Source organism: Amaranthus tricolor, chromosome 13, assembly GCF_026212465.1.
Source record: "Amaranthus tricolor cultivar Red isolate AtriRed21 chromosome 13, ASM2621246v1, whole genome shotgun sequence".
Taxonomy (NCBI): domain Eukaryota; kingdom Viridiplantae; phylum Streptophyta; class Magnoliopsida; order Caryophyllales; family Amaranthaceae; genus Amaranthus; species Amaranthus tricolor.
The window spans coordinates 16,235,756-16,256,846 of NC_080059.1; the positions used below are offsets into that span (position 1 = coordinate 16,235,756).

General features: G+C 35.8%; 1 protein-coding gene across 1 annotated transcript; it reads right to left on the reverse strand.

Moving 5' to 3' along the window:
- Positions 1–15,936: 15,936 nt before the first annotated feature.
- On the reverse strand, positions 15,937–20,880 carry LOC130797427 (uncharacterized). The gene is made up of 2 exons (XM_057659990.1): positions 20,595–20,880; positions 15,937–18,136 (listed from the first exon to the last, which is right to left on the reverse strand). Exon 2 carries the CDS (start codon positions 18,132–18,134, stop codon positions 16,059–16,061), a length of 2,076 nt encoding a protein of 691 aa, XP_057515973.1. The 5' UTR covers positions 18,135–18,136; positions 20,595–20,880; the 3' UTR covers positions 15,937–16,058.
- Positions 20,881–21,091: the final 211 nt, after the last annotated feature.

The following is a 21,091-nucleotide window of genomic DNA, read 5'->3' on the forward strand; positions in this document are numbered from 1 at the left end:
TCGCATTTGTCTGATTGTATTGAGAAGAAAAATTTTGTTGGTTATGGGGGGCTGTTGACTTGGATTTTCAGAAAGTTTGGTGTACCATTGGATGGGCTGGAGTTCCCAATGGGACCCAATATGAAAATTGGAGCACGATGTCTGAAAAATTTACACCTCAAGTTAAATGATGAAGGGATGTTAATACATGAATCAGAGGAGGTTGTTGAAGTAGAATCTGATGAGGAAGAGATTGAAAAAGAAGATGAAAAATTGAGGGAGAGAGATCAGGAAGAAAAAGAGGAAAAGGAGGGAGAGCCTGTTCCCACTGACCATATTGAAATAGAAGAAAAAGGGGAACAGGATGGAGAAGCTAGTAAGGGGGAAGCAGAACAGGAGGGAGCCTTAGGAGAAGAGGCTCATCACAATCTCTGTGATGATACAAGTGATGAAGAGATTGTGATAGCCTTGAGGAAAAAGGCTAAATTCATTAAGAGGAAGAGTAGGAGGTTAGCTTCAAAACGCAAGGCTACAATGGTTGATGATGCCACATTTGATACCATGCCTGAACCTATATCAAGTGAACCTCCCACTCCCAAGCCAACCACATCATCACCACATCACAATCCATCACCACCTCCATCACCAATACAGTCTACGCCACCACCTTTTCAGTCACACACTTCACCTGATGTAGGTTGTACTAACTATGATTCTGTTCCTGCAGCTTCTTTAGACTTTGTCCTCTCTAAGCTAAATGACCTCCAGTCTCACTTCCTTGCATTTCAAGACGAAACTCGTGTCTCCCTTGCTTCAATTATTGATCAGCTTAACCAGATGGAGAGCCGTCTAGGTGCCAAGTTGGACACAGTAGAAGTACAGACTGAGTTCGTTGATGAAGAAGAGACTGCCCCTTGAACCCTCTCCCTATGTTTTTAAGATTTGATTGGCTGTTACATTTCACAAACAATTTCACCTTTTACTTTGTACCATCTGGGGTACATTGTTGTTGTAATGTTGAACAATTGCTACTTTTCTTTCTTTGCTTTTATTAATGGTCTGTGACAACTGACTATATGTAGGTTTGATTTTTATTCATGGCACTTACTCTTATTATTGTTTCTTGTTTCCATCACTGACAAATCTATATGGTTTGTGCTGAGGTTTGATAATCCCTAATTCTTTTTGATTGATGACAAAAGGGGGAAGATTATGCACAAACTTAAGAAGAGCAGTGAATACACAGTAACATATCTTGGTTGATTTATATTGTTTCTTATTGGTTGATTTATATTGTTCCTATTGATGATAATGTGCTGAGTTTATGCTAGCTTAATGATTATCATCTGTGTTTTCAAGTTGACGGATATTTACTTACTTATTTTTGTGAATTTGTTTTCAAGTTGTTTTTGTTGAAAATACTTAATAATTTGTGTTAGTTTTATTATGTTAGTTTAATTATGTCAGTAATTAATTTCAGTTTATTTCATTTAAGTTTTAGATTAATTAATTTTAAAACTTTTTTAAAACATATTTGATATTATGGAGTAAATTGTTTTATTGTGAATGCTTGGTAAATTATATTGTAACGAGTTGATTTGCTAAGTTATTTAGAGTTGCTTTAATCTCTAGTATGCTCTAAGAATTTTGTTTTACTCTATTTTACTTAAGTTTGTTTATAAAGTTTGTCCTCATCAAAAAGGGGGAATTTGTTGGCCTCTTAAGGTTTTGATGATGACTTCACTTTTAAATAAACAAACATATTTTCAGAGATTGTTTTGTAGGTATATATCCGATTTAGTATGAATCGTTGATGAAGCCTATGACTTGGTTCGTGGAAGATGTACATGTCTTAATATGTCCAAGATGTTAGATAAGTGTTATAATGTTCAAAGTAGACGTACAGTCTACTGTTCCTAAAATGAACATTTTAACTGAAGTTGAAGCTGGAGACAGTACGTTGTTCCTACGTAGCAGGTCTGGAGGATAACATCGACTGGAAAATTGCGAATTAATTATTTTCTGTTTTTAAGTTGATGTAATGGTTTAGAATTAATTTAATTGCTTAATTAATTAATAAATTGGTTGGCAAATCTATTTTTAGGTTTTCTAAAAATAGCCCAAGACTTTTTCTTAATTAGATTTAGATCTCCTATTTTTTAGTATCTTATGTTTTTAACACCTATGCTATTTTTAGCATTAAGGAAACTGATTTTTCTTTGAGCAAATAACAGCCGGACACTTTCATAATTCCACCACCTTTTGTTTTGAGAACGTGGGGGTAGTGGGAGGTATGTCTGAGTAAACTGCTGGCTGTTCCCACTATAAATAGAAGGGACTTTGCTCGAACCAAAAAATTATCCAAGAGGATCCAAGAGTGTCCATTAAAGGGAGATCATCTTAAGAAAAATATTTTCAGTTTTCCAATGCCAATTAATTTATTATATTTTTCTTAAGTGATTATTTTAATTTTTAATCTCTTGAGAATTGGCCTTGTAAGGGTTAAATGAGTGTTTTGTTGTAATTAGACTTGTGGGAAGTCTAAGGGAATAGAGAAGAGAAACGTCAGAAGAGAAAGAGAAGGAGAATAGAGAAAGAGAATTAGGCCTAGAGTAGAGAAGCTTCGAGTGAAGCAAACATTGTTTTGTGTAATTGTAATTAATTGCCTAAACATAGTGAGAATTTTGAAATCCCGGGGGGTCGTGGTTTTTCCTTCTTATTAGGTCAAGAAGGTTTCCACGTAAAATCTTTGTCTTTTTTTATTTCTTGCTTCTTAAGCTTAAGTTTTATTTTGTTTGTTAAAATTCCGCAAGTTAGAGCAAAAAAGTAGTACAACTCAATACACAACAATTCACGCCCGCTTCTTGTTGCATTTGATCATCTCTTCATATTCCAACAGTAGTCATATGCTAGAAATTACGTGCTAAGTTGCGGTTTTAAGGGGTTTAAAGCTTTTTTAGCACTTTAAAGCATTATGTAGCTCAAACTTAGTTTGTTTTGCACGAAACTTGGAACACAATACTGTTTAGTATATATTATTGTGTTGAAGTGGTTAGAATTGAAAATCATAGTCATATGCTAGAAATTACGTGCTAAGTCGGGATTTTAAGGGTTTTTAAGCTTTTTTGGCAATTTCGCGCATACAGTAGTTCAAACTTGGTTTGTTTTGCACGAAACATGGCACACAACACTATTTGGTATATATTATTGTATTGAAAGTGTTAGGATTTAAAATCATAGTAATATGCTAGAAATTACGTGCTAATTACGATTTTAAGGGTTTTTAAGCTTTTTTAGCACTTTCGCGCATAAAGTAGGTCAAACTTCGCTTTTCTTGCATGAAACATGGCACAAAACACTATTCGCTATATATTATTGCGTTGAAATGGTTAGAATTGAAAATCACAGACATATGCTAGAAATTACGTGCTAAGTTGCGATTTTAAGGGTTTTTTAGCTTTTTTGGCACTTTCGCACATAAAGTATGTCAAACTTGGCTTTATGGCACGAAACTTGGCACACAATACTATTTGATATATATAATTGCGTTGAAGTGTTTAGAATTCAAAATCGTTGTCATATGCTAGAAATTACGTGCAAAGTTGCGATTTTAAGTGGTTTAATGCTTTTTAGCACTTTAAAGCATAATGTAGCTCAAACTTGGTTTGTTTTGCATGAAACTTGGCACACAACACTTTTAGGTATATATTATTGTGTTGAAGTGGTTCAAATTGAAAATCATAGTCATATGCTACAAATTACGTGCTAAGTTGCGATTTTAAAGGTTTTTAAGCTTTTTTGGCACTTTCGCGCATAAAGTAAGTCAAACATGGCTTTTTTTGCATGAAACTTGGCACACAACACTATTTGGTATATATTAATGTGTTGAAGTGTTTAGAATTGAAAATCGTCGTCATATGCTAGAAATTACGTGCTAAGTTGTAATTTTAAGGGCTTTAAAGCTTTTTTAGCACTTTAAAGCAAAACGTAGTTCAAACTTGGTTTGTTTTGCACGAAACTTGGCACACAATACTTTTTGGAATATATTATTGTGTTGAATTTGTTAGAATTGAAAATCATAGTCATATACTAAAAATTACGTGCTAAGTCACGATTTTATCGGTTTTTAAGCTTTTTTAGCACTTTCGCATATAAAGTAACACAAACTTGGTTTGTTTTGCGTGAAACTTGGCACACAATAATTTTTGGTATATATTATTGTGTTGAAGTGGTTAGAAATGAAAAACATAGTAATATGCTAGAAATTACGTGCTAAGTTACGATTTTAAGGGTTTTTTAGGTTTTTTGGAACTTTCGCGCATAAAATAGCTCAAAACATGGCACACAACACTATTTGGTATATATTATTGTATTGAAGTGGTTAGAATTTTTAATCATTGTCATATGTTAGAAATTATGTGCTAATTTTCAGTTTTAAATGTTTTAAAACTTGTTTGGCACTTTCGTGCATAAAGTAGCTCAAAGTTGGTTTGTTAAGCATAAAACTTTGCACACAACACTATTTGGTATATATTATTGTGTTGAAGTAGTTAGAATTGAAAATCACAGTCATATGCTAGAAATTACGTGCTAAATTGCGATTTTAAGGTTTTTATGCTTTTTTGCCACTTTCGCGCATAAAGTTGCTCAAACTTGGTTTGTTTTGCACGAAACATGGCACACAACACTAGTTGGTATATATTATTGTGTTAAAGTGGTTAAAATTGAAAATGATAGTCATATGCTAGAAATTACGTGATAAGTTGCGATTTAAGGGTTTTCAAGCTTTTTTCCACTTTCGCGCATAAAATAGATCAAACTTGGTTTGTTTTGCACGATACATGGAACATAAAACTATTTGATATATAATATTGTGTGGAAGTGGTTAGAATTAAAAATCATAGTTATATGCTAGAAATTACGTGCTGAGTTGCGATTTTAAGGGTTTTTAAGCTTTTTGGGCACTTTCGCGCATAAAGTAGGTCAAACTTGGCTTTTGTTGCATAAAACATGGCACACAACACTATTAGGTATATATTATTGTGTTGAAATGGTTAGAATTGAAAATCACAGTCATATGCTAGAAATTACGTGCTATGTTGCGATTTTAAGGGTTTTTTAGCTTTTTTGGCACTTTCGCACATAAAGTAAGTCAAACAAGGCATTATGGCGTGAAACTTGGCACACAACACTATTTGGTATATATTATTGTGTTGAAGTGTTTAGAATTTAAAATCCTAGTCAAATGCTAGAAATTACGTGCTAAGTTGCGGTTTTAAGGGGTTTAAAGCTTTTTTAGCACTTTAAAGCATAATGTAGCTCAAACTTAGTTTGTTTTGCACGAAACTTGGAACACAATACTTTTTAGTATATATTATTGTGTTGAAGTGGTTAGAAATGAAAATCATAGTCATATGCTAGAAATTACGTGCTAAGTCGCGATTTTAAGGGTTTTTAAGCTTTTTTGGCACTTTCGCGCATACAGTAGTTCAAACTTGGTTTGTTTTGCACGAAACATGGCACACAACACTATTTGGTATATATTATTGTATTGAAGTGGTTAGGATTTAAAATCATAGTCATATTATAGAAATTACGTGCTAATTACGATTTCAAGGGTTTTTAAGCTTTTTTGGCACTTTCGCGCATTAAGTAGGTCAAACTTGGTTTTTTTTGCATGAAACATGGCACACAACACTATTAGGTATATATTATTGCGTTGAAATGGTTAGAATTGAAAATCACAGACATATGCTAGAAATTACGTGCTAAGTTGCGATTTTAAGGGTTTTTTAGCTTTTTTGGCACTTTCGCACATAAAGTAAGTCAAACTTGGCTTTATAGCATGAAACTTGGCACACAACACTATTTGGTATAATTAATTGTTTTGAAGTGTTTAGAATTGAAAATCGTAGTCATATGCTAGAAATTACGTGCAAAGTTGCGATTTTAAGTGGTTTAATGCTTTTTTAGCACTTTAAAACATAACGTAGCTCAAACTTGGTTTGTTTTGCACGAAACATGACACACAATACTGTTTGGAATATATTATTGTGTTGAATTGGTTAGAATTAAAAATCATAGTCATATACTAAAAATTACGTGCTAAGTCGCGATTTTATCGATTTTTTTAGCTTTTTTGGCACTTTCGCATATAAAGTAACTCAAAATTGGTTTGTTTTGCACGATACTTGGGACACAATACTTTTTGGTATATATTATTGTGTTGAAGTGGTTTGAATTGAAAAACATAGTAATATGCTAGAAAATACGTGCTCAGTTACGATTTTAAGGGTTTTGTAGGTTTTTCCGAACTTTCGCGCATAAAATAGCTCAAACATAGCACACAACACTATTTGGTATATATTATTGTATTGAAGTGGTTAGCATTTTTAATCATTGTCAGATGCTAGAAATTATGTACTAATTTTCTGTTTTAAAGGTTTTAAAACTTGTTTGGCACTTTCGTGCATAAAGTAGCTCAAAGTTTGTTTGATAAGCATGAAACTTTGCACACAACACTATTTGGTATATATTATTATGTTGAAGTGGTTAGATTTGAAAATCATAGTTATATGCTAGAAATTACGTGCTAAATTGCGATTTTAAGGTTTTTATATTTTTTTGCCCCTTTCGCGCATTAAGTAGCTCAAACTTGGTTTGTTTTGCACGAAACTTGGCACACAACACTAGTTGGTATATATTAATGTGTTAAAGTGGTTAAAATTGAAAATGATAATCATATGCTAGAAATTACGTGATAAGTTGCGATTTAAGGGTTTTCAAGCTTTTTTCCACTTTCGCGCATAAAATAGATCAAACTTGGTTTGTTTTGCACGATACATGGAACATAAAACTATTTGATATATAATATTGTGTGGAAGTGGTTAGAATTAAAAATCATAGTTATATGCTAGAAATTACGTGCTGAGTTGCGATTTTAAGGGTTTTTAAGCTTTTTGGGCACTTTCGCGCATAAAGTAGGTCAAACTTGGCTTTTGTTGCATAAAACATGGCACACAACACTATTAGGTATATATATTATTGTGTTGAAATGGTTAGAATTGAAAATCACAGTCATATGCTAGAAATTACGTGCTAAGTTGCGATTTCAAGGGTTTTTTTTAGCTTTTTTCGCACTTTCGCGCATAAAGTAAGTCAAACAAGGCATTATGGCATGAAACTTGGCACACAACACTATTTGGTATATATTATTGTGTAGAAGTGTTTACAATTTAAAATCGTAGTCATATGCTAGAAATTACGTGCTAGGTTGCGGTTTTAAGGGGTTTAAACCTTTTTTAGCACTCTAAAGCATAATGTTGCTCAAACTTAGTTTGTTTTGCACGAATCCCCGAGCACAATACTGTTTAGTATATATTAATGTGTTGAAATGGTTAGAATTGAAAATTATAGTCATATGCTATAAATTACGTGCTAAGTCGCGATTTTAAGGGTTTTTAAGCTTTTTTGGTAATTTCGCGCATACAGTAGTTCAAACTTGGTTTGTTTTGTACGAAACATGGAACACAACACTATTTGGTATACATTATTGTGTTGAAGTGGTTAGAATTGAGAATCATAGTCATATGCTAGAAATTCCGTGCTAATTACGATTGTAAGGGTTTTTAAGCTTTTTTGGCACTTTCGCGCATAAAGTAGGTCAAACTTTGCTTTTTTTGCATGAAACATGGCAAACAACACTATTAGGTATATATTATTGCGTTGAAATGGTTAGAATCGAAAATCCCAGACATATGCTAGAAATTACGTGCTAAGTTGCGATTTTAAGGGTTTTTTAGCTTTTTTGGCACTTTCGCACATAAAGTAAGTCAAACTTGGCTTTATGGCATGAAACTTGGCACACAACACTATTTGGTATATATAATGGCGTTGAAGTGTTTAGAATTGAAAATCGTAGTCATATGCTAGAAATTACATGCAAAGTTGTGATTTTAAGTGGTTTAATGCTTTTTTAGCACTTTAAAGCTTAATGTAGCTCAAACTTGGTTTGTTTTGCATGAAACTTGGCACACAACACTATTAGGTATATATTATTGTGTTGAAGTGGTTCGAATTGAAAATCATAGTCATATGCTAGAAATTACGTGCTAAGTTGCGATTTTAAGGGTTTTTAAGCTTTTTTGGCACTTTCGCGCATAAAGTAAGTCAAACTTGGCTTTTTTTGCATGAAACTTGGCACACAACACAATTTGGTATATATTAATGTGTTGAAGTGTTTAGAATTGAAAATCGTCGTCATATGCTAGAAATTACGTGCTAAGTTGGATTTTAAGGGCTTTAATGCTTTTTTAGCACTTTAAAGCATAACTTAGCTCAAACTTGGTTTGCTTTGCACGAAACTTGGCACACAATACTGTTTGGAATATATTATTGTGTTGAATTGGTGAGAATTGTAAATCATAGTCATATTCTAAAAATTACGTGCTAAGTCGCGATTTTATCGGTTTTTTTAGCTTTTTTGGCACTTTCGCATATAAAGTAACTCAAACTTGGTTTGTTTTGCACGAAACTAGGCACACAATACTTCTTGGTATATATTATTGTGTTGAAGTTGTTAGAATTGAAAAACATAGTAATAGGCTAGAAAATACGTGCTCAGTTACGATTTTAAGGGTTTTTTAGGTTTTTTTGGAACTTTTGCGCATAAATAGCTCAAACATGGCACACAACACTATTTGGTATATATTATTGTATTGAAGTGGTTAGAATTTTTAATCATTGTCATATGCTAGAAATTATGTGCTAATTTTCAGTTTTGAAGGTTTTAAAACTTGTTTGGCACTTTCGTGCATAAAGTAGCTCAAAATTGGTTTGTTAAGCATGAAACTTTGCACACAACACTATTTGGTATATATTATTGTGTAGAACTGGTTAGAATTGAAAATCATAGTCATATGCTAGAAATTACGTGCTAAATTGCGATTTTAAGTTTTTTATGCTATTTTGCCACATTCGCGCATAATGTAGCTCAAACTTGGTTTGTTTTGCACGAAACTTGGCACACAACACTAGTTGGTAAATATTATTGTGTTGAAGTGGTTAAAATTGAAAGTGATAGTCATATGCTAGAAATTACGTGATAAGTTGCGATTTAAGGGTTTTCAAGCTTTTTTACCACTTTAGCGCATAAAATAGTTCAAACTTGGTTTGTTTTGCACGAAACATGGAAAATAACACTATTTAATATATAATATTGTGTGGAAGTGGTTAGAATTAAAAATCATAGTCACATGCAAGAAATTACGTGCTGAGTTGCGATTTTAAGTGTTTTAAAGCTTTTTTGGCACTTTCGCGCATAAAGTAGGTCAAACTTGGCTTTTGTTGCATAAAACATGGGACACAACACTATTAGGCATATATTATTGTGTTGAAATGGTTAGAATTTAAAATCACAGTCATATGCTAGAAATTTAGTGCTAAGTTGCGATTTTAAGGGTTTTTAAGCTTTTTTGGCACTTTCGCGCATAAAGTAAGTCAAACAAGGCTTTATTGCATGAAACTTGGCACACAAAGCTATTTGGTATATATTATTGTGTTGAAGTGTCTGGAATTGAAAATCGTAGTCATATGCCAGAAATTACGTGCTAAGTTGCGATTTTAAGGGGTTTAAAGCTTTTTTAGCACTTTAAAGCATAATGTAGCTCAAACTTAGTTAGTTTTGCATAAAACATGGAACACAATACTGTTTAGTACATATTATTGTGTTGAAGTGGTTAGCATTGAAAATCATAGTCTTATGCTAGAAATTACGTGCTAAGTCGCGATTTTAAGGGTTTTAAAGCTTTTTTGGCACTTTCGCGCATACAGTAGTTCAAACTTGGTTTGTTTTGCACGAAACATGGCACACAACACTATTTGGTATATATTATTGTGTTGAAGTGGTTAGAATTGCAAATCATAGTCATATGCTAAAAATTACGTGCTAATTGCGATTTTAAGGATTTTTAATCTTTTTTGGCACTTTCGCGCATAAAGAAGGTCAAACTTGGCTTTTTTTGCATGAAACATGGCACACAACTCTATTAGGTATATATTATTGTGTTGAAATGGTTATAATTGAAAATCACTATCATATGCTAGAAATTACGTGCTAAGTTGCGATTTAAAGGGTTTTTTTAGATTTTTTGCACTTTCGCGCATTAAGTAAGTCAAACTTGGCTTTATGGCATAAAACTTGGCACACAACACTATTTGTTATATATTATTGTTGAAAATCGTAGTCATATGTTAGAAATTACGTGCTAAGTTGCGATTTTAAGGGGTTTAAAGCTTTTTTTAGCACTTTAAAGCATAATGTAGCTCAACTTAGTTTGTTTTGCACGAAACTTAGAACACAATACTGTTTACTATATATTATTGTGTTGAAGTGGTTAGAATTGAAAATCATAGTCATATGCTAGAAATTACGTGCTAAGTCGTGATTTTAAGGGTTTTTTAGCTTTTTTGGCACTTTCGCGCATATAGTAGTTCAAACTTGGTTTGTTTTGCACGAAACATGGCACACAACACTATTTGGTATATATTATTGTGTTGAAGTGGTTAGAATTGAAAATCATAGTCATATGCTAGAAATTACTTGCTAAGTTGCGATTTTAAGGGTTTTTAAGCTTTTTTGGCACTGTCGCGCATAAAGTATGTCAAACTTGGCTTTTTTTGCATGAAACGTGGCACACAACACTATTAGGTATATATTATTGTGTTGAAATGGTTAGAATTGAAAATCACAGTCATATGCTTTAATTTACGTGCTAAGTTGTGATTTTACGGGTTTTTTAGCTTTTTTGGCACTTTCGCGCATAAAATATGTCAAACTTGGCTTTATGGCATGAAACTTGGCACACAACACTATTTGGTATATATTATTGTGTTGAAGTGTTTAGTGTAACAACCCTACTTATCGTTGACTGGGTAAACAGGGTCGTCACGGGGATTATTTCCCAAGAAACTTAAATCATATTCCAAAACCTAGGCAAAGGAATCACATTCATTTTACTTAAATCATATTCCAAAATCATATCAGCATAATCATTCATAAACATTTATCACATTCTAATAAATTCCACAAACTTTAAATAAACATTTTACAAATGGTAGCCTGGCCAGACCCCTTTTAAGGGACTGTTACTACTCACCTAAAAGAACGCTTCAACAGGCTAAGTCTGCTACCCCGCGATTATTAGAAGGGCTCATCGATAAAGTCGCCTCCTGAAGCATAACAACATAGCATCACAACAACGCATACGATACTACAGCTAGGTTCATATAGTTCATTACTACTCATCCTTCGAACGCATAGTTTCACCAGCTAATATTTCCACTTAAACATCAATATATACATTCAAACTCAATGTTAGAAATCCTTAAAGAATCACATAATACTTTCAAGAATATCAAATTATTCGATACTTACCCATAACTCTTGGTTTTAACATTTCTAAGCATCATATACTAGTAAAACTTGATCTTTAATTCACCATTTACATCTTATTAAACTGAAAGTAACCATTCTAGCCCACAATCGCTACTGCTCATAAAGAATTCAATAAGCCATCTAAAATATTAAATCATCTAACAATTAGCTCTTAGCGAGTATCCACAACCCAAAATGATTAATCTCAACTTCACCCAAATCTATCAATCAATATAATACCCATAACAAGTTCTCAAATCAACAAACATCTAATATATCACCTAAGTGTATCACTTTACTCAATTACTTGTCATCATCATTATCAAAACCTCCATGAACAGCTAACATTTACGTGACAAGTTCATTAACCCAACCAAAATCAAGACATCATCATCATCATCATCATTATTTGCCATAAATTCCTAATTCCTAACAATAATTATCCAATATCTCATATCCAGCTAATATTCCCAATCAACATAACTCATCCAATTAACTATATAAATTCAAGATTCAACAAAAATTAGAGCTTAATTCATGACGAAGGAGCACGCCAATGAAAGTATGTCAATGAAATCAACCTCATATAAATAAAACCCAATTGAAGGATAACTACTAGCCCTAAACACATGATAAAAAGAGTACTCAATTTGAACTCCAACTTTAACTACGAATAAGTAAATAAAAGAATTTACAAGACACCCTGCTAGCATTTTGGGTATAACGTCCTCATACGAACTCATTTTGGGGCGATTCAAGTGCCCACGCGACCGTGACTCGGAGCTCTACAATTCTTATGAAGGAACCAGAACCCAAAAACAATTAGAACTACTTCGAAAGTGGCCAAAATAGAACGTTCAAATTCTGGACTGAAATTTCAATAATTACCAATCTTTATACTAGAAATCAAATTACCCAAAAACCAATACTAATCAACACTAAAAAAAAACCCAACTAAAGCCTTCAAAATGGATGAACAAAGAACACCAAAGGATTTTCAAATCTTTCTTCTTTAATGGAACAAATTCTACAAATATATTCATTTGTTTACATGTAATTTCGATTAGAAATAGTTAGGGTTCGAACATATGAGAAGAAAATCGATTATAAAAGATGAGTAAAATGAAATTACACATAGAAATTAAGAGATTTAATACTTTAGTTTGTTTACACCAACAATTACAAGAAGAAGGAACACCGGTAATGGTTGTAGAACCACCGTGAGAAGCGGTGTTCGTGTTCGGTGAAAACCGCCACTTGATTTTGCTTCCTAGAGAAAAGGAAAACAAGAAGGACCGGTTGAATCAACAAGAAGATGATGAATCTTTCTTGAAGGCACTCGAAATTTCAGAAGAAGGAGGAAGGCGGTGAAGATGTTGATGGTGTTGCTGATTGCTCGAAGAAGAAGGAAGGGAAAGGGAAATGGGGAATTGGGTTACTGATTTGGGGGTTTAGGTATATAAAATTTTATTTTTTTTTATTTTGATCTTTTCCTTTATGTGTAAGAAAAATTAGGATAAGGCTAAGTTATTACTTTGGCACTTAGCCTTCCTTGCCGCCCACTTCCAAGATTTTTTTATTTTTTTATTTTTATTTATTTTTATTTTTTTTTAATTTATTATTATTATTATAACCTACTTAACTCACTTGATTCATGGTAAATTTTCTAATTAGTTTAAAGCCCAAAATAATTTTATTTATTTTAAATTCCCGAATGTCACATTCTACCCAACTTAAGAAGAACTTCGTCCTCGAAGTTAAGTCAAGTCTCAAGCACAAACTCAAATATCCAGCTATAATACATATCATAACACTATGTTACCCAATTACTCATACTTATGCATTGAAAGAATCTATATAACTCGTAAAACTATGCGAACTAATCAAAATTTTAAGGCTTAGCATCGCTGAAACTAAGTATTATTTCAAAATCTTATGATTCTACCCAACTTAGAATGAAGTTCATCCTCGAACTTAACTTTATAAGACTAACGAGATGCAATACATATAAAACGATAAAAATATAAATACCTACGCAAATAACCAAGGATAATCGCGTCTCATGGCATCTTCTGCCTCCCACGTGGCTTCTTCGGTAACGTGATTAGACCATAGCACTTTCACAAGTGCTACACTACCGCGACGAGTATCACGCGTCTTCTTATCTAGAATCTGAACAGGAGTCTCTTCATATTGCAAGGTGTCATCCAAGGTTAATTGTTCGGGTTGAAGAACGTGTGAGTCATCCCAGATGTACTGCCTTAATTGAGATACGTGAAACACATCATGGACTCTATCAATAGACGCAGGTAACGCAAGTCGATATGCGACCTCGCCTATGCGCTCAAGGATCTCGTAGGGTCCAATGAATCTTGGACTGAGCTTACCTTTCTTCCCAAACCTCATCACGCCTTTAGTTGGTGAAACTCGAAGAAAGACTTTATCTCCAACTTGAAATTCAAGAGGCCGACGTCGTTGATCTGCATAACTCTTTTGCCTATCCTGAGCTGCTTTCATCCTCTTGCGTATCAACTGAACTTGCTCGATCATCTCCTGAATCAAAGGCGGTCCCACAGCTACCGTATCCGAACTATCATTCCAACATACAGGGCTACGACAACTACGACCATAAAGTGCCTCGAATGGTGCCATCCCAATACTCGAATGATAACTGTTATTACACGAGAACTCTATCATATCCAACTTATCGTCCCATGAACCCCCAAAATCTAAGACACATGCTCGTAACATATCCTCAAGCGTCTGTATCGTCCGCTCTGTCTGTCCATCTGTAGCTGGGTGAAACGCTGTGCTCATTCTCAGCTCAGTACCCAAAGAATCCTGTAGCTTTTGCCAAAAATTAGACAAGAACCGAGCATCTCTATCTGAGGTTATATCTCGTGGAACTCCGTGATGTCTCACCACTTGCTGTCGATACGCTAAAGCCAACTGATGCTTGTTCCAGGTGTCCTTCATCGGTATGAAATGTGCTGATTTTGTCAATCGATCAACTACGACCCAAATCATATTGTTGCCCTTCGTAGTCCTCGATAGTCCACACACAAAATCCATAGATATCGATTCCCACTTCCATTCGGGTATCGGCAACGGGCGAAGTAAACCTTGAGGTCGACGGTGATCTATCTTGACCTTCTGGCAGGTTAAGCATTTGGCAACAAAATTAGCAACATCCTTTTTCATACCATGCCACCAAAACGTTCTCTTGAGATCTTGGTACATCTTATCAGTGCCCGGATGTGTAGAGAAACATGAACTATGCGCCTCTCTCAAAATGCGAGTACGTAGGTCGGAATCGTTAGGCACACACCATCTATAGTCGTATCGCAAACTGCCATCCTCATAAATACTAAAATGTGGGTCAGGTGTTTCTACCACTATGGAAGCCTTCTCAATCAAATGTATATCTTCAGTCTGTTTCATCCTTATCTCCTCAAACAAATGAGATGTCACCTCCATCATCGACGCCACTGCCCCATGCTCTACAATCTATCTCGATACCCATCTCCTCCATTTCTTCTCTTAAGCGCACTCTAGCTAAGGCATTACATAAACTATATACAGCTTTCCGGCTCAAGGCATCAGCGACGACATTAGATTTTCCCTCATGGTATCGGATCTCCAGATTATAATCTGAAATCAGCTCTAGCCATCGCCGTTGCCTCATATTCAACTCCCTCTAGGTGAATATGTACTTCAGACTTTTGTGATCAGACAAGACCTTAAAATTAGTACCATACAGATAGTGTCTCCATATCTTGAGAGCAAAGACTACCGCAGCTAACTCCATGTCATGTGTCGGATAGTTGATCTCGTGGGTCTTTAGTTGCCGTGAAGCATACACAATGACGCGCCCATTTTGCATCAACACACACCCCAAACCATTCTTCGACGCATCAGTGTACAACTCAAATTCTGACTCTCCATCAGGTAATGCTAAGATAGGTGCAGAAGTCAGTCGTGTCTTGAGAATCCTAAAAGCTTCATCGCACTGTTCATCCCAAACAAATCGTATATATTTTCTGGTCAACTGCGTTAACGGTCGCGCAATCTTGGAAAAGTCACGTACAAACCTCCGGTAATACCCCGCTAAACCTAAGAAACTTCGGACTTCAGACGCCTTCCTTGGTATGGCCCAAGTCGAAATCGCCTCCACCTTCACCGGGTCTACCGATATACCCTCACTAGACACTATGTGCCCAAGAAAAGAAACCTTGCGTAGCCAAAATTCGTACTTTGAGAATTTGGCATACAACTTATGCTCTCTTAAGGTCTGTAATACGATCCTCAAATGTTCGGCATGTTGATCCTCATCTTTAGAATAAACTAAGATGTCGTCGATGAATATAACAACAAATTGATCAAGGTACGCGGTAAAGATGTTGTTCATGAGGGCGATGAATGCCGCCGGTGCGTTGGTTAAACCAAAGGGCATAACCGTAAACTCATAATGCCCATATCGTGTCCTAAAGGCTGTCTTAGGAATATCCTTTGGCGAGATGTTCAGCTGATGATAGCCAGACCTCAGATCGATCTTAGAGAACACCGATGCACCTCTGAGCTGATCGAACAGGTCATCTATCCTAGGAAGAGGATATTTGTTCTTCACAGTTGCCCGGTTGAGCTCTCAATAATCTACACATAACCTAAAGGATCCATCTTTCTTCTTAACAAAGAGAACGGGTGCGCCCCAAGGAGACACGCTTGGGTGTATATAACCCTTATCTAACAATTCTTGCAGTTGCACCTTTAACTCTGCTGTCTCTCTAGGTGCCATACGATATGGAGCCTTAGATATAAGACTCGTGCCCGGTACAAGATCAATCGTCAAATCAACTACTCTGGGAGGTGGTAATCCAGGTATCTCAGAAGGAAAAACATCCTCAAACTCACGTACTACACGTATCTCTCCTATCTCGGGTGTGCTCATCGTCGTGTCTACTACGTGACATAGAATCATCGGGTAATTCTTCCTCAAATATGTTTTCAGTTTGATAACAGATATGATCTTAGTGTGATTCTTTGGCACAAAACCCTTAAAAATCACTTTCTGCCCTTTAGGTCCTCGTATAGCTACCTTCTTCATCCAAAAATCAATACTTGCCTTGTACTTCCTCAACCAATCCATACCCAAGATAACATCAAAATTATCTAAAGGAAACTTTATCAAATCTACACGTAAATCCATTCCCATGAAGTCTAAAGCTATATCCTTGTACATTCGCTGACATAAGATTCTCTCGCCCGATGGTTGTGTAAACTCACTATTTATCTCAAGCGAATTAGGCAAATGCAACTTTGATACACACGAAGATGCAACAAAAGAATGAGATACTCCCGAATCAAATAAAACATATGTAGGTTTATTGTTGACTAAGAACGTACCCGTAATAACTCCTGGTTTATCCTCTGCTTCATCTCTCTTGAGAGTCATAAGCTTCCCTGTGGTCTTGGTGCCGCTAACTGGTGTGCCGACAGATGGTCTAGATGAACTTCCCACTACAGACCCCTGACTCTGCGAACCACGCCCAAAAGATGCCTGCGGTCGACCCTGTCTTCTATCCTGAGTCACACCCGCTTGACTACCGGTTGGCTTCTGCGCTGGACCTTGCGGTGTACCCCTTAAACCTTGCTCACGTATGTACTTGTAGCAGTCAACCCTCTTGTGACCCTTCTTTCCGCAATGGTAACACTCGATGTTCTTACTACTCTGAGGAGTGCTCAAGGTTGATCTCCCAAAACTAGATCTTGGCTCCCGGTTGAACTGTGGAGGTGTTAGAAATCGTCTACCCCCAAAGTTTTGTAATATATCCTGGGTGTCCTCTCTGCGTCGCTTCAGCCCTTGAGTGGCCTTCCGCTCATCCCATAGGCATTCAGCCTCACAGGCATCGTGATATACATCCCTAACATGTTCGTGCCCCAGGTTCCTCATACGTTCCCAAATATCCAGACTTAACCCTGATAAGAACCTCTGAGCCCTGAATCTCTCCCCAATCTTCATATCATCCACGTACTTAGCTAATTCCATAAATCGAATGTAGTACTGGTGAACGGTCTGGGTTCCCTGCGTAAATCGAGAGTACTCATCGAACATCCTTCGCTGAAGATGTAGAGGAAAGAACTCGTCGCAAAGCACTGTCACAAACAAGCTCCAGGGAAGAGGAGGTACGGTAGAAGAGTTCTCCGATGTAGCTGCGGAAGGAGCTGATAGAAGAGCATCTCTATGTACGACCCACCAAGTATCGGCGTCACCGGTCAGGTAATGAACCGCTAGATCTACTCTCATATCCTCGGGTGTCTTCAATATCGCGAATATCTTCTCCATCTCCCGGATCCAGTCGTCTAGCTTAGTAGGAGGACCCTTGCCATCATACGTCTTAGGGGCTAACCTTTGAATACCCTCTGCTTGTGACGCCCCTAAATCGTGCCCAGAACTACCCTTTGAAGATCCGGCGTTAAGTGACTGAAGCACCTGCTGTTGCAGAAGAAGGTTTTGCTGCTGCTGTGCGTGGAACATCTTTAGCATAGTCTCAAACTGTTCGGCTGTGACGGCAGCTGGAACGACAGGTGTAGAGGTCTTGGTATGATCGGATCGCGCATAAGATGCCTCATGTGACGTAACCGTACGCTCAGAATCATGGGAGCTCTTAGACTCTTTCTTGGTCTCATAACTCTCGTGACGAGGCGCACGATTCTCAGCCATCGCTATACGTGCACAAATAAACAAAGATCATACATTTTAACAACAACAAATAACTCGATGAGGATACATGCACACATACGCATATGAAACACTGTAAAACAATAATTGAATTAAACGTCCGCTTCACGATACTCCACTAACTAGCGTCTACCCGATCTCTAACTTCACACCTAGTGTCTTTCTCTAACTCACGCTTATCCTATATCCATATTACCCATCCAAAGATCCTTAATTCACGTGTTTGGCTCTGATACCAACTGTAACAACCCTACTTACCGTTGACTGGGTAAACAGGGTCGTCACGGGGATTATTTCCCAAGAAACTTAAATCATATCCCAAAACCTAGGCAAAGGAATCACCAGCTCTATTACGAAACCAACACAGCTAACTCTCAAACCAAATATCTAATCTAAACATAAAGTAACCATACAACTCACTACGAGTCCATTATAATCAACATAATCATAACTAATCAGAACTAATATACATTAAACAAATTCCTAATACAAACTATAAGCTTCACGGCCTCAGCTCAAAAGGACATCCTTAGCACTCTCATCAATATTGCTAACCCGATTATTCCCGACCGGATCCGATCTGTAATCAGCTAAAAGATGGAAACAACAAGGAATCAGATTAAACTGAGTGAGAAGCAACAATCCAAAACAATTAAACGCAGCAATTCAAAACAATGATTTAAAAGCATATTCAGTTTCCTAGATCTATGTGCGCACAGGGAGTCTAGTTGAGAGGAACATCCATAGCTCTAAGGCTATGTCTCTCTCGGGTGAAGCTAGTCAATATCTCAATGACAATTCGCTTAAAAACAGGGAGTAGGGAACCATGTTCCTCAACTCCGTCAATGACCACCTCGCAAGCTCAATCCATTGACCATATCAATATCAGCATAATCATTCATAAACATTTATCACATTCATATAAATTCCACAAACTTTAAATAAACATTTTACAAATGGTAGCCTGGCCAGACCCCTTTTAAGGGACTATTACTACACACCTAAAAGAACGCTTCAAGAGGCTAAGTCTGCTACCCCGCGATTATTAGAAGGGCTCATCGATAAAGTCGCCTCCTAAAGCATAACAACATAGCATCACAACAACGCATACGATACTACAGCTAGGTTCATATAGTTCATTACTACTCATCCTTAGAACGCATAGTTTCACCAGCTATTCTAATATTTCCACTTAAACACCAATATATACATTCAAACTCAATGTTAGAAATCCTCAAAGAATCACATAATACTTTCAAGAATATCAAATTATTCGATACTTACCCATAACTCTTGGTTTTAACATTTCTAAGCATCATATACTAGTAAAACTTGATCTTTAATTCACCATTTACATCTTATTAAATTGAAAGTAACCATTCTAGCCCACAATCGCTATTGCTCATAAAGAATTTAATAACCCATCTAAAATATTAAATCATCTAACAATTAGCTCTTAACGAGTATCCACAACCCAAAATGATTAATCTCAACTTCACCCAAATCTATCAATCAACATAATACCCATAACAAGTTCTCAAATCAACAAACATCTAAACCTAAGAGTATCACTTTACTCAATTACTTGTCATCATCATTATCAAAACCTCCATGAACAGCTAACATTTACGTGACAAGTTCATTAACCCAACCAAAATCAAGACATCATCATCATCATCATTATTTGCCATAAATTCCTAATTCCTAACAATAATTATCCAATATCTCATATCCAGCTAATATTCCCAATCAACATAACTCATCCAATTAACTATGTAAATTCAAGATTCAACAAAAATTAGAGCTTAATTCATGACGAAGGAGCACGCCAATGAAAGTATGTCAATGAAATCAACCTCATATAAATAAAACCCAATTGAAGGATAACTACTAACCCTAAACACATGATAAAAAGAGTACTCAATATGAACTCCAACTTTAATTATGAACAAGTAAATCAAAAATATCATTTTCGAATTTACAAGACACCCTGCTAGCATTTGGGTATAACTTCCTCATACGAACTCATTTTGGGGCGATTCAAGTGCCCACGCGACCGTGACTCGGAGCTCTACAATTCTTATGAAAGAACCAGAACCTAAAAACAATTAGAACTACTTCGAAAGTGGCCAAAACAGAACGTTCAAATTCCGGACCAAAATTTCAATTAATACCAAACTTTATACTAGAAATCAAATAACACAAAAACCAATACTAGTCAACACTAAAAAGAACCGAACTAAAGCCTTCGAAATGGATGAACAAAGAACACAAAAGGATTTTCAGATCTTTCTTCTTTAATGGAATAAATTTTACAAATATATTCATTTGTTTACATGTAATTTCGATTAGAAATAGTTAGGGTTCGAACATATGAGAAGAAAATCGATTATAAAAGATGAGTAAAATGAAATTACACATAGAAATTAAGAGATTTAATACCTTAGTTTATTTACACTAACAATTACAAGAAGAAGGAACACCGGTAATGGTTGTAGAACCACCGTGAGAAGCGGTGTTCGTGTTCGGTGAAAACCGCCACTTGATTTTGCTGCCCAGAGAAAAGGAAAACGAGAAGGACCGGTTGAATCAACAAGAAGATGATGAATCTTGCTTGAAGGCACTCGAAATTTCAGAAGAAGGAGGAAGGCGGTGAAGATGTTGATGGTGTTGCTGATTGCTCGAAGAAGAAGGAAGGGAAAGGGAAATGGGGAATTGGGTTACTGATTTGGGGGTTTAGGTATATAATTTTTTTTTTTTGATCTTTTCCTTTATGTGTAAGAAAAATTAGGATAAGGCTAAGTTATTACTGTGGCACTTAGCCTTCCTTGCCGCCCACTTCCAAGATTTTTTAAATTTTTTTTTATTTTATTTATTTTATTTATTTATTATTATTATTATAACCTACTTAACTCACTTGATTCATGGTAAATTTTCTA

Excerpts from the sequence above, each read along its gene's own strand:
- LOC130797427 (XM_057659990.1), bottom strand. The coding sequence starts at position 18,134 with ATGGCTGAGAATCGTGCGCCTCGTCACGAGAGTTATGAGACCAAGAAA.